A 25876-nucleotide genomic window follows, 5' to 3' on the forward strand; every position below is an offset into this window, starting at 1 on the left:
TTGGGGGCAAGATCTCGGTGATCCGGTAGATTCCCCGTGTGGCTCATTCTCTTGGGAAAGGGTTGTAGTGTAGTCTCAAAGTCCAATATCGACCATGTAGTGTACTGGGGCAGCCCTAAATCTCAAAAAACGGCAATGAGGGAGCATGAGATGACTCCGCTGTTCCCGATTATAGCAACTGATAGGCCGTGGCAAAGCGCTGAGATAAACGTGCGAGATGAGATTTGTGAGACGTGTGCAATTGGGAATTTTCGGGGTCCTAGCACAGCCCTGCGTCCCTGACAGATAAGTTTCCAACTGCCGAGTAAGAGTTTCGATTCGAATGCAGAGGGTCGCTTTTGTTGGGACGGACCAGTAGCAGTGAGTCTTCGACATGAGAGGTCAGAGCTAAACTCTCGTACCCCAGTGACAGATCGCGCTGTCCCGCTTCCCTGTGCCGCGGACTAGGTAGACGATCCAGGATGGGAATTGCCAAGACGTGTGATGAAAAGAGGCTGTGCTAAGAATGTGGACGGATCTACGGACAACTTTCTTTTGGGTGGGGGTACCAGCTACAAAAAATGCGAAACTCTGCTGCTATTGGAGGCCAGAAAACTTTACTTTTCCCGTAGTGACCCTCTTAGCGTGTTCCAATTATCAGTTGCGGTGGAGGCCCGTGCTCCTCCAACTCGAAAGCTCCCAGCCGAATTGTTGTCGCGCGACTCCCCGATTCACACACTTCAGTCCCTCCACACCAAATCGGCCGTCGTGACTGGTAGTGACGGCATCATGGCCCAGACCCGTCACAGCCGGCGTATTATGCGCGACTTTGGCTAGCTCCTCTTTTCCTTAGTTATTTTTTCCCACCTGGAACGTCTTTTTTTTCTTTCGCACAGTTTGCATTCCATTGGAGCCGACGTCGGCCAGGTGTCATGGAATCCGAAATGTTCAGCAATGGACTGCCCTTGGGCCCTGGCCCTTGTGTGTCACGATTAGTCACGCCCCGGCTCGATAGTTCGCAGCTTTGACCAGCAACTCCAGGAAAACCAGTCAGGATGTGGACGTGCCATCACTCATGTACCTCTCTTTGCTGAGCAGGGAGTACCAGTAGTGTCGAAGCACGGCCAGAAAGCTACACGGCCTTGCTCTTGGACGAAAGCAAATGACTCGAGGTAGCCGACGCCAACAGAAGCCCAGAGGCATGCACAACGGTTATACGACTCAAGCCGTTGAAGCCATCAAAGTCAGCCAGTTCGGTGCGTCAAATGTCAAACGTCAAGACTTGGCCGGGTTTCATGGGAAAAGCCAGTGGGCTATGACCACATTCGAACACTTGTCGAGATCGCATGCGACCGAAGCCATCGACACGGCGGGCCGGACTCGACACGGGCTGACATCAGGACCCTGCAGCGTTGGAGAGTTCGCAAAGCAGCGAGTTGATCGTATACCCGCATTTGGTGTGGCCCTTTACCCCATATTCGTTGTCCTCTTCCGTCAGCGGTTCCATTCTTTGGTCATCACCTCCCTCCTCTGATCGTTTGGTCCCCTGCTTTCCTGCGACGGGCATCCGCTAACCCGTTTGGCTCCAAAGTACCTACGCTACGACAAGCCGAGCAGAAGCCCAGCGGAGAAGTGGTTACCCAACTGCAGGGCAAGAGGTTCGAGGCTCATGCACGCTCCCAGGGCACCCCAACCCTGGTCGGCCTGCTTGTTCTCGGTCATTCCAAGGCTTCGCTCCAGTCGTCGACCCCCAACACGCGACCCGCTACACTAGTGCCCTGTGCTCCCTGCAACTCCACTATCGAGGTCGCGCCCACGGTGCCCACCCACCTAGACCCATAGCCGGCGGGGCCTGCCTGTCTTCCAGGTCGACAGGGGGGTGGAGATACCTGATGGGAGGTACCACTGTAACGTCGAGTTGGGTACGTACCTACCTACACTACGTACCGGACCACTCTACACTCCTTCCACTTCCTCCTCTGCCCGCACCGCACTCCCGTCCTCTTACATCATTAGTTTTGGACGGACACCACGGGGCATAACATCACCCCACCAGACTCAACTACGTCTGCGCACATTAGTCACCATTCCCGGGACATCGCTTCTTCGATTATAAGAACTGTGTCGGTGCTTCGAATTCCTTCTCTTAAATTTGCCACTGGTATTCCCACCGATTGCTATCACTTACGACCAAACTAAACCACAATATTATCCTACCACTCCAATATCACTTCATACATAACACTTACCATGCCACTGATGCCGCAACCTACCTTGATGCCTTTACTACAATCTCCTTCCCCTCAGCATCAACATCAACAGCAGCAACAACAACATCGCACGATCGGCTATCCACAGCGAACACTCTTGCCACAACAGAAGCAGCCACAGCAACAGCAGCCGTTGGCCTACCTGACAAGCAACTTCAACCCCCAGCAGTCGTCTGTGGCCTCGTTCAACTCCAGTCCGGCATTCACTACCATCAGCGATTTCGACCAAGACTTCGACCAGGACTACAGCAACTGTCCTAGTTTGACTGCATCGCCCGTGTCGACGTACTCGCTTCCTGCGTACTCCTCCACCTCGCAGCAGGGCTCGTCTTTGTCTGCCTTTGACAGCATACCCAACACCACCACAGTCCCCCGCGCCGCTCAAGGCGCTGCTGAACCTTTGTTCAACCTTTGGGCCGATCCGATGCAAACGGAAACCTGGCTACAGCCCGCCGACCAACTGACATCCAAGTCGGCTGGTCGCTATGGTCACCATCGCGAGTCCTCCCTTTCCTCACTTGGCTCAGCTGGTCCGGCATCTCCTTACTCGAACAACACGTCTAATCCGCAGATTGCCGTAACAGACTTCAACGATTTCAGCGGGTTCGAGGATCTGAACTACCACTTGGTTCCCTCCAAGGCGTCGGCCACTCTTCATCCTAGCTTTCCCGGCTATGCCAACTCGAATGCGGTGCCTATCACTGGCTACGCGCGTGCCCCTGCTATGTCCAAGCAGAATAACAACAAGTCTTTCCGGCAAGAGCAGTCCGTTGGTTCCAACAAGCCTCGGCCTGCGCCGGTGGCGAGTTCCATCATGAGTGACTCATCTGCCACGCCAGCAGGTGAGGCCGAGGTTGCTGGACGGCAAAAGAATGGTGAGAGCCAAGAAAATACGGATCTCCCTGATCGTGACCAAAGCTTACCATTTGACGATGTAGCTGTCAACAACAACGCTCCACCCAAGTTTGATCGGACTTTGACTGATATTATGAACGACGAGCTGTACCACCCAGATCTGGTCATCACAACCTCTGCTCCGGCACCACAGCAGACTCTGACCACAAGCAACAACAATTTTAACAAAGTGGTCGAGACCGCGAACCAGCATTTGAGCGCGATGCAGTCTCCTGCGTCGAGTAACAGCTCGCCGTTCCGTCAGGGATCTCCACATTCTGCCACTCTCCACGACTTCTCCTCTTTGAACATGGCGTCACCGCAGGTTCGATTAGGCTCAGCGCAGCAGATGCGGGAAAATAGTAAAGCAGTACAGGATGCCGCCTGGCAACAGTCGCTGGCGAGACACAACCAGGACATGACACCAAAGACCATCTCGCCCAAGGACGCCTTGCTGGACTACCACGAGCCAGAAGGCGAATCCAACTTTCCCCTTTTCCCTCAGCCGGATAACCACGGCTTCAACTCGGATGCGATGAGCAAGGCACTCTCGCATCAGTCGCTTGATGGGCTGCCAAATCTGGGTGATATGTCCACTTTCAACTTCAACTTCAGCCCGTCGAACCTCGACTCTATGCCAACTTTCAACGGTCTTCAGCAGCTTCCTCAGACCCTGCAGCAATACTCTTTCGTCAACCAACCCCGACAGCCCAGCACTGTGCCGTCACTGGCGACATCAAGAATGAGCTCTGCGGAAACTGGTATCACAGACTCCCCTCGGAGCAACGTGGTCCAGCGACCGGTGGATACCCGTGCTGAGGGTGGAACTTATACGTGTACCTACCACGGCTGTCCTCTACGCTTCGACACGCCTCAGCTTCTCCAGAAGCACAAGAGAGAGGGCCATCGTCAAGCACACGGGCTAAACTCGAGGCAACCAAACGGCATGACTTCGACGAGGGTGGATACTCAAGCTGGTCCCCACCGTTGTGAGCGGATCAACCCAAGCACCGGCAAGCCGTGCAACCAGATCTTTTCCCGACCTTACGATCTTACCCGTCATGAGGACACGATCCACAATGCACGTAAGAAGAAGGTCCGTTGCGAGATTTGCACGGACGAGAAGACTTTCAGCCGTGCGGATGCGCTTACACGACATTTCCGGGTGTGCCACCCAGACGTCCCATTCAATGGTGGAAAGCAGCGTAAGGCTCGTGGGGGTCGCAGCGGTTGAATGCTGAAAACACCCGTGTGTTCCTGATTGGCAAAAGCGTCATCGCTTCTGAAATTCAGGGTCCAATCTACCGTCATAGCGTGCAGGAACTACACTAGACATTTTTTTGTCTTTGTCGATCACATCGTCAAATTGCATTCGACTCCGTCATCAGAGCGCGATGCAATCACTTTCACAGTGATGACGTCTGCGGTTGCAGCACGCTACTGGACAGGCTGGGCTGGGCAGGCCAGAAAGGGAGGGGCTCTAGTCTAAGACATGGGCTTGCAACCCAACTTCGCCCTCTGATTGGCCGGAGTGAGTCTCCCGTGGCACCCCGCCAAAATTCAGGGTCCGTCATGGCGTCGCTCGCTGCAGGGTCTTTGGCATTCCTTGCCGTCTTTGGCCTTCTGCGCAGTCTCTGTTTTCCGCGCTCCTGCATCATTGATTTTTGTCGGTGTTGCTCAGCCACGCGGAAGGAGCAGCGAGGCCAGCCGAGCGGGTCGGAAAGATGCTGAGGAGCATTGTGTGAACACGGCTGTTTCTGGCAAATCACCGGCTTCCCAACCGCTGCCTGAGGAAGCCCGAACTGGGAACGGTCTTTGTGCACCCGCCATATGACGTCATTTCCAACCTCTGGACCCGGTTGTCCACACCACGCCATTTATCATCAGCATCACTATGAAAGGGTGCACAAGTCCAGACCTGACATCAGACACGGGTTAGAGCACTTTCTGAGCTTGTCCGGTACTTATCAGCGATGATTTTAGCGACAGAAGTAACTGCGAACAGCTGGATTTTCAAATGCGGGTCACTATTATTATTTTTTTGTTTTTATTTTTCTGCCGAGCATTTTCATCCTATCACAAGCGGGTTTGGTTTTTCCAATAGTTCGGCGTCATCGCGGGAGATCTTGTACTATTTTGGGCGAACTTATGTATTACGACTTTTCTTTTCTCGACATTTTCTGTACAGTTTACATCATTATACACTCAACTTTGGAAAGCGGGGGGTCCTAGAGTCTACAGGTATAAAAAGAGAAGAATGACGATGCTCATGACTGGAAAATGAAAACGGGCCAAGGAAGGATGGAAAGAATGCAAAGAACGGCGATCTTCACAGATGCACTTTCTTTATCATGTACTATAGATAGAAATGATCAACAATCACTGAAAGCATCAAACAGAAAAGATAACACCCATCTCGTGATGACAGCGTGATTGTCGTATGTTTTGCACCGTGATACCAACCAAGGGGTCTTGGACTTGGCAGCGGACAGCGGTTCCGCAGCGACCAAGAGCAGCATACTTCAACGCTATCAAATCACTGAACCTTTCAACAACCAAGATATCTTGTAAAATACCTGGATGTATTAGATAGACATCACTTGTCCGTCATCGGCGTTTGGGTTCCATATCTCTGGTGAAGCAGTACCGAGTATCCATCACCATCATCATTGACTGCATCATCGATATCATCATCGACATCATCACCATCCTCATCCTCTTTAGCCTCATCATCATCATCATCGTTATCGTCATCGCTATTGGCCAAGACTCGAATCTCAAGTACTTACCTTCCTTGTAGGCGATCTCGGGCTATCCACCCGCCTTCGAGATCTGGATCTGGATTTGAATATGACAAACCCAGTGAGTTGGTTAGGCTTCTTGCCCCACCAACCCACGAACCAACGGCGACCTCATTCATATCTCCAGTAGACGCAAGTTTAATGGGGTGTCTTTTGCAGACCCTGGAACTTGGAAAGCTTGGGTTTGAGTTGTTATTCTAGTGTAGAAACCTCGAGCGGAACAGAGCCGGCAATGCTGGATAGACAGATGTATGGACCGGTCGATCGGTCGATGTGCTGTGTTATAGTAGTGTTACTGTGCTATTCTGTGCCATTCTGTGCGTGGCAGGAGTTGGTGGGAAATTGGATACCGAAGAGACCGGAAGGAAGACATGAACGAACACAAGTAACATGGACAAGACGGATGGAACGCACTAAGATACGTATCGACCCAAGCGTAAGTGTCTTTTGAGTGAAAAAAAAAAAAAAGAAAAAAGAAAAAAAAAAGCTTTTGTGCGCAGAACAGAGTTGTTGGGAAGCACAAATAACATTGTCGGGTATAGACATTGCAGAGGGAATAGGAATAGTAATAGTAATAATACTAGCCTTGATGAGAAGAACGGAAACGGCAACGGCAGAAAGTAATGGCGGGGGTGCTGGAGTCTGTGGTCGAGTTGAGTGGCATGGTGTGAAGCTATCCTACCAGTCTTGTCTTCAAATAAGTATGATCTATTCAGTGCTTACCTTACGTGGTTGAAGAGGTACCAAGCTGAGAGACGTGCTTCTTTGTTTTGGGAACGAGGTATGGGGAAGGGGTATTATCTGGTAAGCCATCGACGGAGTGTGAAATTGAAGCTACATTGTTATTAGAAGACACTGATTGTTTGTGTCTTTTACCTTTCTAGTATTTGGCCTGGTCCCCATTGTACTGCAGATCTGGGATATGTTAAAGAGGAGGGTCATCGCAGCTGTATTTGTAGGGGAATAAGTAGGGGGTGAGATCAAGTCAACAAACGACCCTGTGCTGTATTTGTCCAGAGCAAAGTGGTTGTACCTCTTCATTATCTGCTGTCAAGAGAGATCATCACAAGAGGGCTAGCTAGGCATGACACTACGGGTGTCAAAGGTCCATCATGACATTGTATCTCTTGTGCAACAAAGTGTGATATCTACCATGGGAGTTGTTGATCTATGTGAAATAATAAATTTCTACCAAGAACCAGACAACAATAAAGCAAAGATATTACAAAACACCAAACCCATTTTCGCCGCCAAGTCCACGTCGGGCGTGGACTACCTATTCTATCAAGATTGAGTGATTGATGCATTTCATTTCTCCATGTTCCTTCCCTACTATGTCCATTCGCACATTTTTGTACACCCGGGTTTATCATCAAACGACCAACATGCGACACGACACGCCAACGCCACGACAAGACAGACACATACACACTCATTCACCCCCAGAGGTGCGTGAGTGTGTCACTTATAGCACATGAGAGTGGTGCTCAGTAGGCACCTTGGTGAAAACGTCGAACGAGCCGGTACCGGTAACACCCAGCTTACCGACAACCAGTCTGCCTGATGGGGTGTCGAGGCTGTCCCAATCGCCGTCGAGAACGGCGTCCTTGAGGAAGCCGACGGTAGTTTCTGTTGTGACATGTTAGCAATGAGCTCGGGCTACAGGAAAGGCAATGAACGGCTGATGGATGATAACGTACCGTAACTCATCTTGGTGAAGGGACTGACGTTGCCGGTCAAACCCATACGGTTGAAAGGAGTGAAGCCACCGTTTCTGTAAAAATTACTAGTCAGTAACTTTGTTGCTTGTTTATGTCATTGAGAAATGAAATCTTACCTGGTCATGTAGTCGCCAATGAGGTTCAGATGGCGGGGGTCCACACCGATACCGTGACCCTTGAAGACACCGCTCAATTCGCGAACGATGCTGTTCCTGGCGGCCTCAACACCGTAGATCTCGAGCACTTGGGCAATGTCGTTGGTCATGATCTTGTTGGGGTTGATGTAGTCGGCATATTGCTGCATGGCCTTGATGTTGGAGCCTTCGGTGTGGACAAGACGCTCCTTGTTCTCCACAACGAATGTCGCGGTGCCGAGTCTGGGAATCTGCTGGATGAGCGCCTTCTTGACAGCCTCGGTGACGAGGTTGAGCATGAGAATCTTGGGTGTCGCGGGATCGAACTCGAGGATCATCTCGCACCACTCGCCGCCTTGCTCGTCGCAGTGGAAGCGGGCAACGAAGTCGTTCTTGTCCTTGATACGGGTCTCGCGTGATCGAGACTTGTACACGGACATATCGCCATCGGCGTTGCGGTCCTCGGGCTCAGGGCTACCACCGTAGCCTTCGTCGTCGAACTCAAGTCTCTCCTCGCCCTCCTCCTCACCGTCATCCGCGCGCTGTAGAGACTTCTGGATGGCATCATCATCGTCGTCGTTGGGGCCATAGGACACTGCCTCGTGCCTATTGGCTCTGTTCTTGGCGTTGGTAGCGTCATCATCACCGTCGTCATCGTCATCCGCGTCGCCATCCTCGCCGACAGCACGCTCGCCGTCGGGCGCCGCCATCTCCACAGTGCCAACCTTGACACCGATCTCGGGAGTGGCAGCAGAGTTCTCCTTGTACTTCTTCTTGATTTCCTTCTTGGTGAGCTGACCAAGCAGGGGCACGAACTTCCTCTCAACAGTCGCAAGAACATCCGCAATCTCGATCGCGTATGTCTTGCAGTATTCCTCAGATGGGAAGAAGCGCAACCTGATCTCGAAGAGCTTGGCAAGAGGGTAGCCCAAGCCACGGCCCATCTTCTCCCTGACGGTAACCTCCTTGGTAACATCGGCCAGGGGAAGAATGCTGATGGACTTGGCAAACCGCTCGCAGTCTGTGTCAGAGAGCTCAGCGTTGGGGTAGAGGGTCATGGCAGGAGTCGAGATCTTGGCAGAAGCTGTCATCAGAATTTCACGAAGACGGGGGATACCCAGTGTGACGTTCTTGGCAGAGTGACCAGCCAAATGGAAAGTGTTCAGTGTCATCTGTGTCGAGGGCTCACCGACGGACTGACCGGCTACGATACCAACAGCCTCACCAGGCTCCACCAATGACCTGATGTACTTGGCCGCCAAAATCTTCTCGGCATTCTTGCGAACAATGATGCCAGAGGAGTCGCCCTTCTTCTCCTTGATTAAGCCATCCTTGTTCTCCTTGACGTACTTGGTCATCTTCTCGAAGAAGTTCTCCGAAGTAGCGAAAGCATACAAGGCAGGGTCAACATCCGACTCGATCGGGTTGAGCGGGTTGCGGGTATCCCTCGACTTGATGGCAGCCTTCATCCGCTTGATCATCTCGTCCTTGTGCTCGAAGAGAGCCTGAGTACCCTCTTCCGAGTAGTGGAGATGCGCCAACTCGGATTTCAGGTTGCGGAGGACGAACTCGAAGTCGTTCAAGTATTTTTGCTTGGAGATATCGATACCATCCTCACCAAACAGGAACTGAATGATGGAGCCATCCGAGTCTCTGACCGAGGTGTCGTAAGCGACCTTGAGACCTTCCATACCCTTGATCAAACATCTCTGAAGGTAACCGGAACGCGATGTCTTGACGGCTGTGTCGATAAGACCCTCACGACCGGCCATGTGATGGAAGTAGTACTCCTGGGGGCGAATACCAGTCAAGAAACGCTGGACAATGTAACCACCAGCTCTGGCGTTGGTATCGAAGGGCTTGAAACTAGGGAGAGTCTTGCCGCTGACCATAACGGGGACACGTCTACCTTCCAAAACCTGCTGACCCAAGTTACAAGAGATGAGGTTGGCGTTGACAGGAGAACCCTTAGCACCTGATGTTGTCATACTTTGCATTTGGTTCTTGGGGAACTTCTTTTGCAGACCAGCAGGAAGACATGTCTTGGTGATCTCGCTAGAAAGTTGGGCGCAACGTTGGTTCATCAAGAGATCCAAGTTCTCTTGCTTCTTGTCGTTGCGCATAACTTCCTCCAAGCGTTGCAAGAGAAGGGGATCTTCGGGAGTAGGCTTCTGCTCCTCGAGCGACACATACTTGGCGGCGACCTCGAGACCGATGTGAGCGGCGGCCTTGATCTTCTCCTTTCTGTCTGCCTCTCCCTTGGGCGTCATGACTAGATCGTCCATACCGCACGAAAAGGCAACCATGGCCAGGTAGCGAGTGAGGAGACGACCCATGCAACTGAGGAGCTTACCAGCAGCTGAAGGGCCGTAAACTTCGTGAATCGAGTGAATCAAACCACCACTGCTGGGGCCCAGCTGAGACTTGTCGAGGATACCCGTGATGAACTCTCCATCACGGAAAGTGACCTGGCCTTCTTCTGGGGCATGGTCACCCCACTGATGAGCCTTGACTTGTGTAGAGCCGTTCATCCACAAATCACCGCAATTTGGGGGCTTGATGTTCTTGAGGATTGTGGTAATGACTTGCTTACCCGTCCAGCGGGGAACCGGCTTGATGATCGCCGGCGGCAAAAGCTCAATCTTGTCTCCCATAATGTGACCACTCTCGGGCCGGAGAGCGGCGTAGATGAGTTGATGGTAGTTGGCCCGATCGAAGAAAGTGTCCTTGTTACACAGAATAACGGAAACGGACAAATGATCCTGAATAAGACCGCGGAGAGGCTTGCCAGCGGTGCCGGAGATGTACTGGTGATCAGTGTCGGCGAGCTGAAGGGCCTCGGCACGGGCAATTTCGTTTTGGGGGAAATGCATGTTCATCTCATCACCATCGAAATCGGCGTTGTACGTATTGCAGTTGGCGTAGTGCATGCGAATCGTCTTCTCGCCCGGCAGCACTCTGACTCTGTGACCCATGATGGAGGGCTTATGAAGGGTGGGCTGACGGTTCATGAGGACGACATCACCGTTGGTAAGGTGGCGGTGGACCTTCTTGTTGCGAACTCCGCTGAAGTTGTTGTTGGTCGGGGCCAAGAGCTGGTTGGCAAGGGCCTGACGCTCCTCTGAAGACTTGTTCCTCAAGTTGATGATTTGGCCGTTCTCCATCTCAATGGCGGAAGCACCGGGCCACTTCTCCATACCGTTCTGCACTGCATTCTTGAGATCATGGTAGTTGTGACTCGTTACGGGCTCGGGGTATGTGAGCTTCCTGGCGAACACAGGAGGGACACCGATCTCGCTGGTCTCGATGTTGGGGTCGGGAGAGATGACGGATCTGGCGGCAAAGTTGACACGCTTACCCATCATGTTCTTGCGGAAGAGACCCTCCTTCTTCTCGAGCTTCTGCTTGATACCGTCCTCGTTGCGCTTTCCAGCAGCACCCTGGACGGGGTTCTTATCGCGATCGATCAAGGAGTTGACGGCGTCTTGAAGCTGTGTCCACGCCTGGTAGAGCGCATTGATATCCCTGGCCCTGCGTCCGTCCTCGGGGGCATTACCCTTTGCGGTTTCGGAAACCTCGCGAGAGATCTGGGCGACCATAGACGACCCCCTGAGGATCAGCTTGTAGAGACTGTTTTGCTGCGCTTCCGTTACTTGGTCGCCCATTCTAGCCTCGGGTCTGAATTTGTTGGGAGGGACGAGAAGTGTCTGGATGAAGAACATGTCGGCGGTCATCGGCTTCGCGTGCTTGGGGCGAGGCTTGGAGCTAAAGAGCAAAGAAACAATCTCTTGCTCCTTCTGGAAAAGGAAGTTTAACCTCTCCTTGACCTCGAGAGAGCTGATGTATCTCTGGGGAAGGGCCCTCTTCTCGGCCTTCTCCTTCGCCTTGGTCTTGCTGCCCGCGTCCGCCATGACAACATCGCCGTTCTCGTCGAGCTCTTCGCCCTCTCCTTCACTGTTGTCGGATTCGCTGGCTGTTGACTCAATATCGGCGATCCCCTCATCGTCATCATGATCCTTCTTCTTGCCGCCCTTCATGGCCAGCGCGTCGGCACGCTTCCTTCCAGCCTGGGCCATGGCAGCCTTCTCCTTTTGTGTGAGGTCGCGCTCGAAAATCTTGGTGTACCGATCCTTGCGGTACACGGGAGAGATGCCGTCGCAGGTCCTGCACTTCTTGTCCTTGATGATAGCAGCCAGGAACTCCTTGACGAGAGCCCTGCGCATATCGGCGGCGCCTTCGTGCTTGCCCTTGTTGATGTCGCGCATAGTCACCTTAGTCCTATAATCGCGAAGAACAGCGCGGACATATGCTTCCCGTTGGCGGATGGTGCTGTCGTTCAGGTTGTTTCCCTCCTCCTCAGCCTCGTCATCCTCCATCTCGGGCACGTCGGCCAGCTGGAATTGGCGGATGGCGGAGCCGAACTCGCTTTCGCCGAAAGAGTCGATCATCTGGGCCTCCTTGAGAAGGCCACACTGCAGCAGACGGAGCATGCAGGAGTAGCGGTGGATTTCCCTCCGGGGAAGGCGGAACCGGTGGCAGTAAACACATTGCGCGCGCAGCAGACGGTATGCCTGGTCCATGAAGACGGGGTGATAGACGGGCACGGGGAGCTCGATGTGGCCGGGATGACCGGGACACTGCGACTGGCCAAGGTTACATGTTGTGCAGCTGTTCAGCAGAGGGTCACATCAGTCAACACCACTATCCAAACCACCAATCTTTCACGCTAAGAGAAGGCAGACGACGGGGCGGGGAGTCTCACAGTGAGTCGCCCCAGGAACCCAAGGCAGGGTCGTAGAGACCGCCGGGGACGGGGTTCAGCAGGCTGTCGAAGGTGCTCTCATTCTCGATCTTGCGGACCGAGACGGCGCGGATCTCGGTGTCGGTCAGGAAGGTGAACTCGACGCTGTCCAGAGAGGACGACACGGGCTGCGAAATATTCATGGTGGGCGAGAGTGGTGTATGGTTACGAAATCGCAATCTTTACAATCCCATGGCGAGGGTTTTCCGTCTGAAGGAGGGCCGCAGGCAAGTGGGCACGGTCGTGGGGAGACAGCGGCAACTTGCGAGGCCAAAAACAACAAAAAAAAGAGTAGAAAAAAAAAGGCAAGATATCGAGTAAACTGAGCCTTCAGGGTGTTTACACAGCCAAAAGCCTTTCGCTATGCCACTGCAGTCAATCACAGTCTACAGCTTCGCCTATTGGTTGGATATTTGAGATGGAGCTTCCGCGAAAGAATATTTTTTGGCGGTCGCGGCCGGCAAAATTCGCTGTTATGCCTGTGGGGAACTTGTACATAAGCCCAGCGGGCATCTCGATGGGCGGTGGCCCGGCTGGCTTCCTTGGCTGACGGGACTCGGCCATTTCGCTAGGTATGTAGTACGTAGATCCCGTCCACTGATTCAACACTCTTGCAGTGCAGTCAGCAGTGGCCTTCACCACATTCAATCAATTCGCTTTCAGGCATTCCACTGGGTTCCTTGTCGTGAGGTCTGTCGCTATCGTCACTGCAAACTACCACGTCTTGTTTTGTTTCCTCGACCTCATTTTCCAAATCTACACCTATACTTTCCATCACGACGGGACCTCGACGGATCTCAACCATCAGGGCCGGGACCTGACTAGGACAGGAATCTGACATCGATATTGCGAACCACATTCATCCACCTGAGAATTGGTACCCATTACACTACCTGAAGCGCGGCGCCATTCGCCATAGTAAACTCGATCTAGTGTAGCTTCCAACTCCCGACCTTCGCGCCTTGTCACCACATCCCGGCAACTTTACAAAGAACCTCGACCTCTTCCTGTATCACTCGACAAACCGACTCTTCCTACTAGACAGCCCGCATTTCACATCAACATGGATCGAGGACAGCCAAGCGGGCTTGGCCCCCGCCATGACGCGACTTCACGAGTTCAGAAACCCGAGTCCGCCGCCGATCGCATGGCCGCACTCAAGGCTCGTGTCGCCGCAGCAGTCGGAGGCTCCAAAGCAAAGGGCGGCTTGAACACACCACTGCATCCTGCCCTCGCAGACCTCGGCGCGCCCATCAAACCCGGAGATTCCCTCGCGGCCGCCGCAGCAGGTCGTCGAGCCGCCCAGAAAGTTGCAGAATCATTCAACAGAAAGGAGCACCGAACACCTTCGGCAACAACAACAGGCCAGCCCCGAGCCAATCCTTACCTAGACACCAGCAGCCATGGACCACAAGGCAAGCCCAAAGAGCCACGACAGCTCATCTTCAACCAGAAGGGCAAGTACATTGCCCAGGCGAATGCGCTACGGAGACAAGCCGCCTTGGAGGAAATGAAGAGGAGGATTGCGGAGCAGGCCAGGAAAGCAGGACTGGACGAAGACCGAGACATCGAGAAGGCCTTTGTCGTAGAGGCGCCCCCGGATGTGGAATGGTGGGATCAGGGCCTCATTGACGGCAATGACTACAGCAACATTCCCGACTCGATAAAAGTCAACACTCCCGACAGCGTTGTCACCATTTACATTCAGCACCCAGTCGCCATCGAGCCACCACAGGACAAGCTCGCCGCTGAGCCGAAACCCATGTACCTTACGCCCAAGGAGCAACAGAAACTGCGTCGCCAACGCCGCATGATGGAGCTTAAGGAGAAGCAAGCCAAGATCCGTCTCGGTCTGGAGCCGGCCCCGCCACCCAAGGTCAAGAAGTCGAACCTGATGCGCGTGCTGGGCGAGGAAGCTGTCAAGGACCCGACGGCCGTCGAGGCGCGCGTCAACCGTGAGATCCAGGAGCGCTTCGACAAGCACATGCAATCCAACGAGGAGCGCAAGCTCACAAAGGAGCAACGGCACGAAAAGCTCGCTCAAAACCAGCAAAAGGACGTACAAAAGGGCGTCCATACGCTCGTCTTCAAGATTGGTAGTCTAGCCAATGGCAAGCACCGCTTCAAGATTGGACAAAATGCCCAACAGCACGCGCTCACGGGCACGTGTATCATGCACCCCAAGTTTTGCCTCGTGATTGTAGAGGGCGGCGAGCACAGCGTCAACGCGTACAAGAAGCTAATGATGCGTCGCATCGACTGGACCGAGAGCGTGCCCTCGCTTGATAAGGAACCTAGCGCGTCCGGTGCGGCGGTGAGGGAGTGGCTGAAAGCGGAGGATGAGCAAGGCATGTTGAAGGACTTGTCGAATAACAAGTGCCAACTCATATTTGAGGGCGAGTCCAAGACACAGTCATTCAAGAAGTGGAGCAGCAAAGTGTGTGAGACGGACCAGGAGGCCAGAGAATTTCTGTCTCAGATGAAGATGGAGAACTTTTGGACACAGGCGAAGAACACGCCGAGCCATGTATAACTGCGATGTTGAAAAGGATACAGTCTGCTTTTTTGCCAGTCGGATGATGGTCCGATTTTGTTGGACGAAAAGAGAGAGGGCATCATACTTAGCTCCGCTAGACTATGAATAAAACAAATAACACGAGTAACTTGAGAGTCTTGAACACGGGTCACTTTCAAGTCGTTGACATTCGTGCAGTGATGGAAGACTGGCATCGTGGATGGGATCTGCGCACCCCATGGGGATCTTAGTTTCCTGGTTTGTTGTTTCCCCACACAAGGCGAGCTATTGAGTGAGGGGTTGCAATCGGGATTAACTCTCACCACCTCGGCTCTTGTCTGTCATTGTTTTCCAAAACCCGGGCTAGACTCGTCACGGGGTATTCCTTTCGTGTCACCATATAAATACCTCCAGGGAAGCTGTTTGACATCAAACTGTTTTGGTGCTAGTTGTTCTCATCTCAGACCAAACTATCTAGTATTCCTCCTTTTCGGTCCAGCACTAAGAAGCTGACAGACACAATGGTTCCCAAGCCCAAGATCACGCTCTACCTCGATACTGTTAGCCCGTTCGCATACGAGGCGTATCACATTCTGCGAGTATGTACAACTAACCTGCAAGTTCATCGGTTCAAGTAGAATCAAGCAAGCAAGGAATCGCTCATGTCATATCTCCACTCGTTAGAACGACCCAATCTTCAAAAATGTCGACATCAAATACGTGCCCATCTTCCTCGGTGGCTTGATGAACAAGGTCCGTCTGTCTCATCCATCCCGCTCCCTCCCATTCATCACATCCTCACACATAATACTAACGTATGTCACACACCAAACTCACCCGCCGCAGTGCTCCAACACCCCACCCATCAAGATCAAAAACAAAGACAAATGGATCAACGTCGAACGCCTCCGCTGGGCCCATGCCTTCTCCGTTCCCATCGTTACCGACATGCCGCCCAACTTCCCACCCAACACGCTCCCCGTCCAGCGGGTCCTAGCCGGCATCGAAGCCTCTCAGTCCCAATCCGCAGTCATCGCCGCCCTCGACGCCCTCTACAAAGCCTTCTGGGCCGTCGGTCAGCCCATCTACGAACCCGCCCAACTGCGCTCCGTCCTTGCCTCTTCCCTCGGTGGGGAAGAAGCGGCGGATAAGGTGTTGGGAGCATCACAGACTGCGGAAGTCAAGCAACGATTGGTGGAGAACACGGATAAGGCGTTTGCGGAGGGAGCGTTTGGGTTACCTTGGTTCACGTGCACTAATACGAAAGGGGAGACGGAGGGGTTTTGGGGGGTTGATCATTTGGGACAGGTGGTGCAGTTTTTGGGGCTGGATAAGGGGGTGAGTGGGAATGGAGGGTGGAAGTCGGTTTTGTGAGGGGGTGAAGGAGGGAGGTGGTTGAGTGAAGCTGGGAGGAGAGGGAGGCGTGGGATCACAGGACAGGCAGGCATGATGGGGCAGGCTGTGTAGTTGTGAAGCTGTAATAAGCGGTAGTGGTAGTTGATGTGAAGGTATTCCCAAATACAAGATCATACATTTACGCGTCATCGACCATTTCGATCGAGTGCATCATGAACATGACCTAGTGTTGCTGAAGCCATCATAACTCACAGCAGGCTGTCAGGTCTGTTATAGATCAAGACTTGGATGAACCATTATCTCCACAGAACCCATCGGGTGGAGCATTTTCACGCGCGGCTCGGTAGACCGCCGAAGGGCGAACCCTGTCACAACCAAGTGCGAACGGACGCGTCTCAATATGCGGGTCACAGTGATGTTTATGTCAAAGTCACGTCGCGTTCACATGAATGCAACTTGAACGCGTTCGTCACTTCTACGACTACTACTGGCATTCATGGCGATGTTTATGGCAGTCCTAAATCGCTAGGTAGCTAAACTCCCATGATTTGCGCTTGCTCCAAAACTCCATTCTCATCTATCATCAAAGCAGGCAGGCAGGCATACGGTGGTGAGAATGGTTGTCAGGAAGAAAAAAGGTAAACGTGCAATGTCTGTCGACAGGGTATCGTGTGATCATGAACCAGGCCCTTTATTAGACCAAATCCGCCATCAGCGCTGCCGTGCAAAGCCATCCGTCCTTTTGTTCCGGTGCTCGCCAGCCGCTGTGCCCGCGTTGTAATGTACAAGCCATCAAGTACTAAGATGAAGAGAGAGAAAATGTAGTATCATCGCAATCAAGAACGCCGGATTACCCCCCATGTGTTGTGCCGTGAATGAAAATCCATCAACTCAGACGCGCATTCCCAAATGTAGTGCGAAGTGTGACGCGAGAAAAGTTGTCATGACCGCCCCGTGATATAACCCCAGAATCTGACTAGACTACCCCGAAAACCCAAAGCAAACTACTCCATGTCGAAGAGTCGCTTAGTTGCGCTCACCGCGAAGACGGCGGGCGAGCTGGATGTCCTTGCTCTGGATGGTGACACGCTTAGCGTGGATAGCGCAGAGGTTGGTATCCTCGAAGAGGGAGACGAGGTAGGACTCGACGGACTCCTGGAGAGCACCGATAGCAGAGCTCTGGAAGCGGAGGTCGGACTTGAAGTCCTGGGCAATCTCACGGACCTGTGTAGCGACGCGTTAGCAACGTGAAAGGGAAAGTGACATGTCGGTGACAGGCATCATAAACTTACGAGACGCTGGAAGGGGAGCTTGCGGATCAGAAGCTCAGTGGACTTCTGGTAGCGACGAATCTCACGGAGAGCGACGGTACCGGGCTTGTAACGGTGGGGCTTCTTGACACCGCCGGTGGAGGGGGCGGACTTGCGGGCAGCCTTGGAAGCGAGCTGCTTACGGGGGGCCTTGCCACCGGTGGACTTGCGGGCGGTCTGCTTAGTGCGGGCCATTGTGATGGTTTATGTGTGTTGATAAGGTGTTTTGTTGATGGATGGGCGATGATTAAGTGATGACCTGCGCTGGTGGTCGAGACTGGTTGATGACTAGAAGGAGAGGCGGGAGTGGAAAGGGGGAAAAGTGGTGGGGGGTGCGAGGTTTATGTATGTGCGGACTGGGGTCAGGTGCTGGCTGATTTGGGTGAATGGGTGGTGCGGCGCGTTGTGTGGCTGCTGCCTTTCGGTTTTTTCGCCTTCCTTGCTCATTCCGCTTTTTCCTGGTTGATTTGCAACTCTCATTATTTTTTTGGGTTGCGGGCGACCAAACCGGGGGCTGAACCGGGGTTCGTTTTGCACTGATAACTGCCCTTGGTTTTGCTGGCAAAACAGCGCTGTTTTGGGTGGTTAAATTGGAGCGTGCTCTGCTGACGCGGGTTTGCAGAATTATGATTGGTCCAAATATCTTAAATAGCGACGCACAGGCCACCTCAAAGCTGGGGTTAGTAGTAGTAACACCGAGCGACTAACGCATTCGTAGTTCGGCACTCCAGCCGTCTAATTCACTGCGTGCAACATTGCCCGTCTGTGGAATGGGTGAATGGACACAAGACCAAATCAAAGGTACAAAGGTACAAACCCAACATTCGCCCATAGGGCTGGGAAGGTGAATGCTCCTGAAGGTTAAAGATTTGCATATCTGGCACCAGGCCCAGCCCAATTCCTCCGTTGTGCAAGGAATCACATACAAGGCCATAGATGCCATTACGTACAGGGAGCATACCTATAGGAGGTTGAAGCTTGAGCGAGGATCGTGAAGATGGAAGAACTGCCTCATACGACAGAGCGCTTGCTAGAATAGCCCCAAGACTTGCTTTCTTTGTTCACTGTTTCGGTTGGAATTTATTGAGTACAGGTGCTCGTTTTGCTCCTCAAAGTCTCTGGACCAACTGGAACACTCGAGATCGTAAGTTCAACGCTTGCTCTATGTACAGTCACATCTACCATTCAGTCACGAAACGCCCGCATGTAGATGTCTCACAGCTCTAGCTTCATTATAGGGAGTCTGTCCATCGCTGTAGCGAACAGTACTTTCCACTACAGTCTCTTCGCGACAGTCCTCGTGACAGTCACTTATCACGGAGGACGAGAGGCAGCCATAGCAGTCCAGATCTACAGAATGCCACATACACATTTCTCTTTGTTTCAGAGTGTACTCTGACGTGGAAGGTTCAACGCCACGATTCATCATCAAGAGCATGCCTCGTCCAGGACTGGAACTCTTCCGTCAACCCTCTTCGAATGACTAAGAAGACTACTAGGGTTTGTAGAGTTGCCACTCTCAGGTCCCGGATGGGTCTTTCCGCTAAAAGGACGACAAGGCTGATGGGACCGACCGACTGATGCACATGGTACGGTATCCAAAAGGGAGAATGGATGTTCACTGCGGGTCACCTCTCTGTGGTGAAGGTGGTGTGTCAGGATAACAAAGTAGAACTGGCTGGTGACTGGGCTGTGACACTGACGTGAAACTGCTGCCCAGCGAGTGCCAGAGTGTTGCTGCCCTGCCACTTCACCAGTTTGGATGCGGTCCCCCGGATCTCTGGATGTGCCACCCGAACGGTACGTACCGATGGTCAATCCCTGTGCTGCTCCGGCGAAAATAGACGACCCTTGTTTAGCAGCTGAGAGCAAAAGTCCTGTTTGGGTTTAGCGACTTTTGATTAGTGTTCACCTTGATGCGCGAGGTGAACCACTCTGAAAATGTAAAGCGTGGAGAAATGTTCATTGGCTGATATTGATTCGAGGTGGGACTGCACGTCTTCAAGCTGCGTGTTGTGTCGTCCGTTCCCCTGCAAGGAACGTGCGCCTCGGAACCGCGTCTCCCAAAATCAGCCAAGGGAGTTGACGGAGTTTGCGCAAAGTGGAGCTCCAGAGCCTCTGTTCAACCAATCACCAGCAAGATCAGTGATCTGATTTGATTCCCACCGCCCTGCATGCCGCAACCGCGTTCCCGTACTTAAAGTCCGCTCTCTTCCCCGCCTTCTTCCCACCTTCCACGACTTCCAATCTCCCAAACGACCGGCTTCAGCCTTACCACCTACACCACTTTCACTTTCACCCCCCCCAACACACATCAAAATGACTGGACGTAAGTTGTCTTTGAAGATCGCCAACACCGTGTGTTGTAACATCATGACTGACCAGTATCTCTTCATCAGGCGGCAAGGGCGGCAAGGGCCTCGGAAAGGGCGGTGCCAAGCGCCATCGCAAGATTCTTCGTGACAACATCCAGGGTATCACCAAGCCCGCTATCCGCCGTCTCGCTCGTCGTGGTGGTGTCAAGCGTATCTCTGCCAGTACGTTATGATCTTCGAGCAATCCCTGTATCCCATGGATGGTCAACTAACATGTCAACCTTCAACAGTGATCTACGAGGAGACCCGTGGTGTCCTCAAGACCTTCCTCGAGGGTGTCATCCGTGATGCCGTCACCTACACCGAGCACGCCAAGCGCAAGACCGTCACCTCCCTCGACGTTGTCTACGCCCTCAAGCGCCAGGGCCGTACCCTCTACGGTTTCGGTGGTTAAATGTCTCGCCGTCATTAGCCAGCGTGTCTTTTTTCTTTTTTCTTCACCATAACGACGACGCAAATCACAATCACGTCTTCTCCCATCACCAACACAGAATCATCATGATGTTTATATACCACCAAAGTCGTCGTCTTTTATCATGATGATGACGATGATGTCACTACCGCCACCACCACCACATTAAACAACCGGCAACAACACGACATCCAGGATGGGGGAAAAGGAGGGCGGTTGATGTTCGGTCCCCTTTTGCACCACACTTCACTTGGTTGCAGCGTTCCATCTCACGATTGTCATTTTTCGGGTTTCATCACGCGCAAAGGAGGGGTCTCTTTTTTTATCACATGCTCTGTACATCACATCAAGGGGTCATTCACAATAGGGGTGTTACTACTTTTGCAACTTTTTTGAGCGCTTAATTGACTCAAAACGCCCTCTGGGTTTTCTGGAGGGTGATTCCAACCTGTTTGATGATCCTCTTTGTGTCGAGTGGAAATGCTGTCTGCTATGTATTGCTGTCTTAACGCGTGTTTTTTGTGTGTACGTGTAAACGGAACCGCGTGCCAGTCGCGTCCGGTGGGCTTGCCCCAGTTTTGCTTGAAACCTTGGCCGCTGGGCGAGCTGGAGCCTTTGGTTGAACTGTTCGCTCGAAGAGGGGACCCATGTGTTGGTGCGCCAGCGAACATGCGGTTCGCGGAGAGCACAGATATGTAGTGTGACCGAAACTCCTGTCCATGTTTTCAGTACTCGCATTTTGACAATCCCAAAGCAGTTTATATGTATGTGCTTTACAGACCGAAAAATTCCCAAGCCTATTGCATCTATCGTGTATAAGTATAATTTGTGTGCCTACGGACATCCGACACATGTACATCTATATACTAGTCAAGCTCAAATATGGAGACGGAACTTGACGACAACACGATCTACCTCCATCCAGCTCTATCCCGTTTGGTCCAGGAACGTCATGGAAGAACATGATCTACATCCAAGGTGGCAGCCAACCACCTGCACACACCCCCTCCCCAGCTGATCCAAAGCAGTGGCAAACTTTGCTCCTTAAAATGTGCCTGACACGGAAACACTGGTGGGAGACCCCCGATCAAAAAGATGGGGGGAAAAGGGGGAGGGATGGTGAGTCTGAGCGTAAAACAGATCGGATTTCATGCTTCGTCTGAACTTGTGGACACACCCGAAGCACCTTACCAGTATGATGTAACCCTGTCGAGTCTTTCGGTAGTACCTTTGATACCTGTCACTTTAGCTTGCTCCAGTTTCTCTTTTTTTTTTTCTTCTTTCTTGCGCCTCTTCATCGTGTGTAGGTGAGTTCGCACATAGGTGTGCTTGTGCATGGAACAAAAGTTTGATTCTTGGATAAAAACTGTATAGACTCAGGAAAACTACCTAGCTACAAGGTTGTAAATCAAATGTAAAGCTAGCATTAAGTTGGTTTCTTTTTTAAACAACACATAAGTGGTTGTTCGGCATTTTAATATTGTCTGTCCGATTCTGGTTTTCCAGGGTTCACTAGTAGACTAGAACTATCTTGAAGAACCTCAGCTGAACATCTATCATGTATGAGCAGATGACACTATCAAATATATCTGCAAGGGTTAGACAACTTCAAAGACTAAGTGCCGAGCCATACTCAAGGTATTTCCTCATCACTAAAAGGCTCATGCAATAACTTGAAGCTAGGTAGTTCGCTGTTCTTGGATTGTCTTGCGGTCACTTCAGGTTGTTTCTTTTCTTCCACATATCATCAAAAGTTAGATAGGCTGACCTAAAACTTAAATAAACTTTGTCTGTATTTTTTATAAACGTAGTGATCAACGTTTGTCATCAACGTTTGTCCACTTGTAGATAATCGATCTCCAGGGTCATTCTTGAAGTTATCTAGAGGTATTTGGTAATTCTGATTCAGTCATGGTTATGCTACCAAGCACCAAGTGAGTAACTTTCCGGTTCAGAAGCATACTGATAACACATGAACCTCTTTCCTCTTGCCATTGTTGTCGGTCCTTCATTGTGACAACGTCAACTCGCCAACGTGTCATTCCCGAGCTACCGAGGTACCAATCTAGTAGCAGGTTCGACGGCTAGCATCAGCCGTGCCGTTATGGGCCTCATGCACGAGGTAACTTTTGTGGGTGGCTTCTATCTACGGATATACTTGAGATGGTTTGTGTTCTGGGATCGAACTCTCGTTCCTTTCTAGAATTAGAGTATAAATTCAACCCTCCTATCGAGCCTTCCCTTTTGAGATTTACTTTTTTCTTGAACTTCTTGTCTTCAGTCCATGTTAGTTATCGGTAGTACAATCATCGATTGCACATTGTACCTACCCATCCCTGACCAAGCTGTGATAGCAGGACATCCAGAAAATTCAATCACTTGTGTAAGTTCAAGTCAATCCAGTCAGGTCTGTGATTTGGTCTACTCACTCACCTCAAGTTCAGGTTCAAGTTCAGGTTCAAGTTCAAGTTCAAGTTGAGGATTCACTGTGACTCCATTGCTTTCATTGCCAGCTGTCTGTCAGTACTCACCATCTCACATAGGAAAAGTCGAGCAGGATTTTGAGTGATTTCCCAGGTGAACATGGTGGTAAGAAATCCGACGGATCAATATATATGTAGTTAGGTTTAGCTTATTGAGGAGGCTGCTTGACTTGTTCCCCGGAGTTTCAACACAGCCAAGAATCATGTTAGACGAGAGAATGAGAATTTTCAAACTATAACCCTAAAGCCTAGCACAGTGGCCTCGAAGAAAAATGACCAACATGACCGACCCATGGCGGTTTGTTCTTTATCAAGAGACTGTTGAATATTCTGCTTAGTCAAATCTCGATCTGCCGGTCAACACCAAAGGAACCTAATAAACAAAGCACTTGAACAGACACGAAAATTGAAGTGTTCAAGGCACCTTTAGCGCCATCCTCCCACCCGTTCCAAACGCACAGTCATACGTGATGTATAAATTATACCATACCGTCCTGCCCTAAAGTACCCTGGCTACTCTTGTAGTGTACCGCAGAGGGTACACGTGGGCTCGAGACAGCAATGGCCCTAAGCTCTAAATATAGGGATGAGGGCTGGCTTCATCTCAGGCTTGCGGGCTCAGCCTGTGATTGACGTTGTATCCACCTAGCAACAATTCTCAACCATGTGTGCAAAAGTTGATGGACTCACATCTGGTGTCAGATGTGAAATCAGGGCATGTTGGGACTGCTCTCGTGTGACAGTCCATACATAGCTTTACCCAGGGGTCATGACGCCACGTGAAAATCCGGATCGACAAAGATCAAAACATGCAGACGTCGTTGACGGTCCGATCCGAACATGGAAAATGGGGTTGCTAGTGGAAACCACCATACCTTGAGCCTATCACGCCTCTTGATCTTGTGCTCTGGTCTCTCACGAAAGCTTCCAAAGGTGACCGACAGATAAGCATCATCTCCTGCAGCAAAAGCGGCGTGGACGTGGCAGAGTCAAGGCGAACCGGGTAAAACTGGAGCATTCCACCTTCACCATGAAAACGCCCAAGTAAGGAGGGGCAATATGATGCAGCGGATCCGATTGGGAACAGCCACTTGATCGAACCCAGCTTTGAGTTGTCCTGGTTGAAACACTTTCCCGTGTCCTGCATCCATACTCCTTCCCTCTCCGTGGGGCTGAAATGAGCATAAACCGCGGGACGGAGAGGAAAAGAACGGAACGGAGAGGAAGGTAAAAGCAAGGCAAGGTAGAGGAAAACAGACGTCAGGTGGTGTTTGCTCGTGTGTATCGTCTCCATCCGGCCCTCTTTTCGTGGGGTCAGATCTGAGGATCCGGGGATCTCTGCCCCCAGATCTGGGGCGTGTTCCGGACCCGACACCTGGAGTGGCTTCGAAGGGGGGGTTTCTGGAAAAGTGGCCCTGAAGTACTTCCCCGTATGTACACAACACGGGGCAGAAACCTGATTTCTGGATGTGGTCACTCTTTTACATGTCTCTTTCAACAGCTTTTCAAAGTTCATTGAACGTGGAAAGGACTCAGGACTTGAGGTCAGGTGCTCCACTGGGCTGAATTTGGAGTTCGACACGCTGTGGTTGGTTGCCTTGGCAGCCGAATAACGGATCTCCCAGTGCGCCCTGAAGCCACTGCCGATCCCAGACTTTCCAGCTTGTCAACCGCGCAATGAGGATGAGAACGACAGGATTGAAGTCACTTGAGATTCAAATCCTTCAGCTTTTTCAAGCACCGATTCCACGCTTCCCCTTGGGGTCGTAGCGCAGCATCGAACCACAGCAATGGAAATGTGTCTCCGATATCGGGTGTGCGAAGTCGCAATGTCGTCAAATTGACCCGATTTTTTTTTTAATGGAAACCAGATGCCTGCCCGGGCTGTGCGGTTTTTGGAGCTGTTGTGCAGTAGTAGCAATGTTTTGCCTATGTCTTTCTGTTAGCAATGATAAAATAAGATAAAAATGAAAATGCACAAAAAACATTTCGCTGCTTCAAGCTGTGTTGATACTCATGCCGGCGATTTGCTCCGGACAATCACCGGACCCTGAAAGCCAGTCGGCGCCGTTGAAATCCTTGTTTTGGCAACCGTTTCATCATCAGAACCAAGCAAGTGGGAAGGGTCCTGTCTTGATTCTTGGATTCTGGGGACTCCGCGGGGATGGGCTGCACAAGTGGGCAAGCTCCGAAGCCCAGCTCGCGGTGTGTTGCAGCACAGACTGCAACGACGCACAGCACACCATACATGAACTGGCGGCCACACGTGGCAGATCATTTTCCTTTTTTTTTTGACGAGGCCCGGTCTTGAGGGCGCAAGCCCCAATTGACGCCCGACATGACGCTTGATGTGGCCGTGCGGGTCTGTCCAGTCGGGCCGGGTGTGAGGCGCAAGTGCTCCGCAGTTTTGCAGTGCAGCCAGGAAAATGGCACACCCGCTCCCGCCTTTGTGTGTGACCCTCATTACGCGTGCGTGCGTGCGTGCGTGCGGTCAAATCGTGGAGAGCCTGGGGATGGACGCACTGGCGGGCGGGCAAGGGGGCGCCCTCTGAAAAATCCCCCATCTTTTCCTACCTTGTTCACAGCGCCGCGTGCCGACTGGAGTGAAAAACGGCGCAAAAGGAACCCACTTTCTCCCACTTTCTCCCCTCGTTTTCGTTCCCTTTTCCCCGCGCAAAGGCCCCCGAGTGGACACATGCAGCGGTACATCGTGGCCATTTCCAAGGTTGCGGGTGAGCTCGCGGGGTACCAAAACCAGAAAGTTGGTTAAAGTAAATGCTGTGAGAGTTGAACATGATGTAAAAACGAGGGATTGTGATCGTAAG

At 52.0% G+C, this 25876-nt stretch overlaps 9 protein-coding genes across 9 annotated transcripts; 5 read left to right on the forward strand and 4 right to left on the reverse strand.

The window, feature by feature from the left end:
* The first annotated feature begins 979 nt into the window (after positions 1-979).
* On the forward strand, positions 980-2025 carry B0T23DRAFT_171816 (uncharacterized protein). The gene is made up of 2 exons (XM_062832924.1): positions 980-1472; positions 1571-2025. The coding sequence occupies exons 1-2, from the start codon at positions 1142-1144 to the stop codon at positions 1819-1821; spliced, it is 582 nt and encodes a 193-aa protein (XP_062692042.1). The 5' UTR covers positions 980-1141; the 3' UTR covers positions 1822-2025.
* Positions 2026-2229: 204 nt separating this feature from the next.
* Positions 2230-4377, forward strand: B0T23DRAFT_405643 (uncharacterized protein; the record flags this gene model as incomplete). The annotated part of the gene is made up of 2 exons (XM_062839033.1): positions 2230-3124; positions 3188-4377. The coding sequence occupies 2 exons, from the start codon at positions 2230-2232 to the stop codon at positions 4375-4377; spliced, it is 2085 nt and encodes a 694-aa protein (XP_062692043.1).
* An 86-nt stretch (positions 4378-4463) lies between these two features.
* Positions 4464-5222, reverse strand: B0T23DRAFT_171800 (uncharacterized protein). Its single transcript, XM_062832923.1, has one exon. It carries the CDS (start codon positions 5018-5020, stop codon positions 4550-4552), a length of 471 nt encoding a protein of 156 aa, XP_062692044.1. The 5' UTR covers positions 5021-5222; the 3' UTR covers positions 4464-4549.
* Positions 5223-7099: 1877 nt separating this feature from the next.
* B0T23DRAFT_340533 (uncharacterized protein) lies at positions 7100-12977 on the reverse strand. The gene is made up of 4 exons (XM_062835881.1): positions 12562-12977; positions 7782-12467; positions 7645-7718; positions 7100-7573 (listed from the first exon to the last, which is right to left on the reverse strand). Exons 1-4 carry the CDS (start codon positions 12741-12743, stop codon positions 7410-7412), a joined length of 5106 nt encoding a protein of 1701 aa, XP_062692045.1. The 5' UTR covers positions 12744-12977; the 3' UTR covers positions 7100-7409.
* Positions 12978-13215: 238 nt separating this feature from the next.
* B0T23DRAFT_382650 (pre-mRNA processing factor 3-domain-containing protein) lies at positions 13216-15282 on the forward strand. The gene has a single exon (XM_062837343.1). It carries the CDS (start codon positions 13664-13666, stop codon positions 15131-15133), a length of 1470 nt encoding a protein of 489 aa, XP_062692046.1. The 5' UTR covers positions 13216-13663; the 3' UTR covers positions 15134-15282.
* Positions 15283-15366: 84 nt separating this feature from the next.
* Positions 15367-16489, forward strand: B0T23DRAFT_454538 (HCCA isomerase/glutathione S-transferase kappa; the record flags this gene model as incomplete). The annotated part of the gene is made up of 3 exons (XM_062841209.1): positions 15367-15714; positions 15800-15868; positions 15962-16489. Exons 1-3 carry the CDS (start codon positions 15637-15639, stop codon positions 16487-16489), a joined length of 675 nt encoding a protein of 224 aa, XP_062692047.1. The 5' UTR covers positions 15367-15636.
* Positions 16490-17497: 1008 nt separating this feature from the next.
* On the reverse strand, positions 17498-17976 carry B0T23DRAFT_318638 (histone-fold-containing protein; the record flags this gene model as incomplete). The annotated part of the gene is made up of 2 exons (XM_062835085.1): positions 17498-17695; positions 17764-17976. The coding sequence occupies 2 exons, from the start codon at positions 17974-17976 to the stop codon at positions 17498-17500; spliced, it is 411 nt and encodes a 136-aa protein (XP_062692048.1).
* Positions 17977-19786: 1810 nt separating this feature from the next.
* Positions 19787-20665, forward strand: B0T23DRAFT_171910 (histone-fold-containing protein). The gene is made up of 3 exons (XM_062832925.1): positions 19787-20110; positions 20181-20318; positions 20387-20665. Exons 1-3 carry the CDS (start codon positions 20101-20103, stop codon positions 20548-20550), a joined length of 312 nt encoding a protein of 103 aa, XP_062692049.1. The 5' UTR covers positions 19787-20100; the 3' UTR covers positions 20551-20665.
* Positions 20666-23598: 2933 nt separating this feature from the next.
* B0T23DRAFT_171964 (uncharacterized protein) lies at positions 23599-24860 on the reverse strand. The gene has a single exon (XM_062832927.1). It carries the CDS (start codon positions 24565-24567, stop codon positions 23908-23910), a length of 660 nt encoding a protein of 219 aa, XP_062692050.1. The 5' UTR covers positions 24568-24860; the 3' UTR covers positions 23599-23907.
* Between the last annotated feature and the right edge of the window lie 1016 nt (positions 24861-25876).

Source organism: Neurospora hispaniola, assembly GCF_033458365.1.
Source record: "Neurospora hispaniola strain FGSC 10403 chromosome Unknown B0T23scaffold_5, whole genome shotgun sequence".
NCBI lineage: Eukaryota > Fungi > Ascomycota > Sordariomycetes > Sordariales > Sordariaceae > Neurospora > Neurospora hispaniola.

What these genes read in the sequence shown, in the direction of transcription:
- B0T23DRAFT_171816 (XM_062832924.1), top strand. Translation starts at nt 1,142, where the DNA reads ATGACTCGAGGTAGCCGACGCCAACAGAAGCCCAGAGGCATGCACAAC. An exon ending in CATATTCGTTGTCCTCTTCC is followed by an intron (nt 1,473 to 1,570) that starts GTCAGCGGTTCC and finishes TTGGCTCCAAAG; the next exon opens with TACCTACGCTACGACAAGCC.
- B0T23DRAFT_340533 (XM_062835881.1), bottom strand. Translation starts at nt 12,743, where the DNA reads ATGAATATTTCGCAGCCCGTGTCGTCCTCTCTGGACAGCGTCGAGTTC. An exon ending in ATTGGCGACTACATGACCAG is followed by an intron (nt 7,719 to 7,781) that starts GTAAGATTTCAT and finishes TAATTTTTACAG; the next exon opens with AAACGGTGGCTTCACTCCTT. An exon ending in CTTCACCAAGATGAGTTACG is followed by an intron (nt 7,574 to 7,644) that starts GTACGTTATCAT and finishes ATGTCACAACAG; the next exon opens with AAACTACCGTCGGCTTCCTC.
- B0T23DRAFT_382650 (XM_062837343.1), top strand. Translation starts at nt 13,664, where the DNA reads ATGGATCGAGGACAGCCAAGCGGGCTTGGCCCCCGCCATGACGCGACT.
- B0T23DRAFT_171964 (XM_062832927.1), bottom strand. Translation starts at nt 24,567, where the DNA reads ATGAACTTTGAAAAGCTGTTGAAAGAGACATGTAAAAGAGTGACCACA.
- B0T23DRAFT_171800 (XM_062832923.1), bottom strand. Translation starts at nt 5,020, where the DNA reads ATGGCGTGGTGTGGACAACCGGGTCCAGAGGTTGGAAATGACGTCATA.
- B0T23DRAFT_171910 (XM_062832925.1), top strand. An exon ending in TGTCAAGCGTATCTCTGCCA is followed by an intron (nt 20,319 to 20,386) that starts GTACGTTATGAT and finishes AACCTTCAACAG; the next exon opens with TGATCTACGAGGAGACCCGT.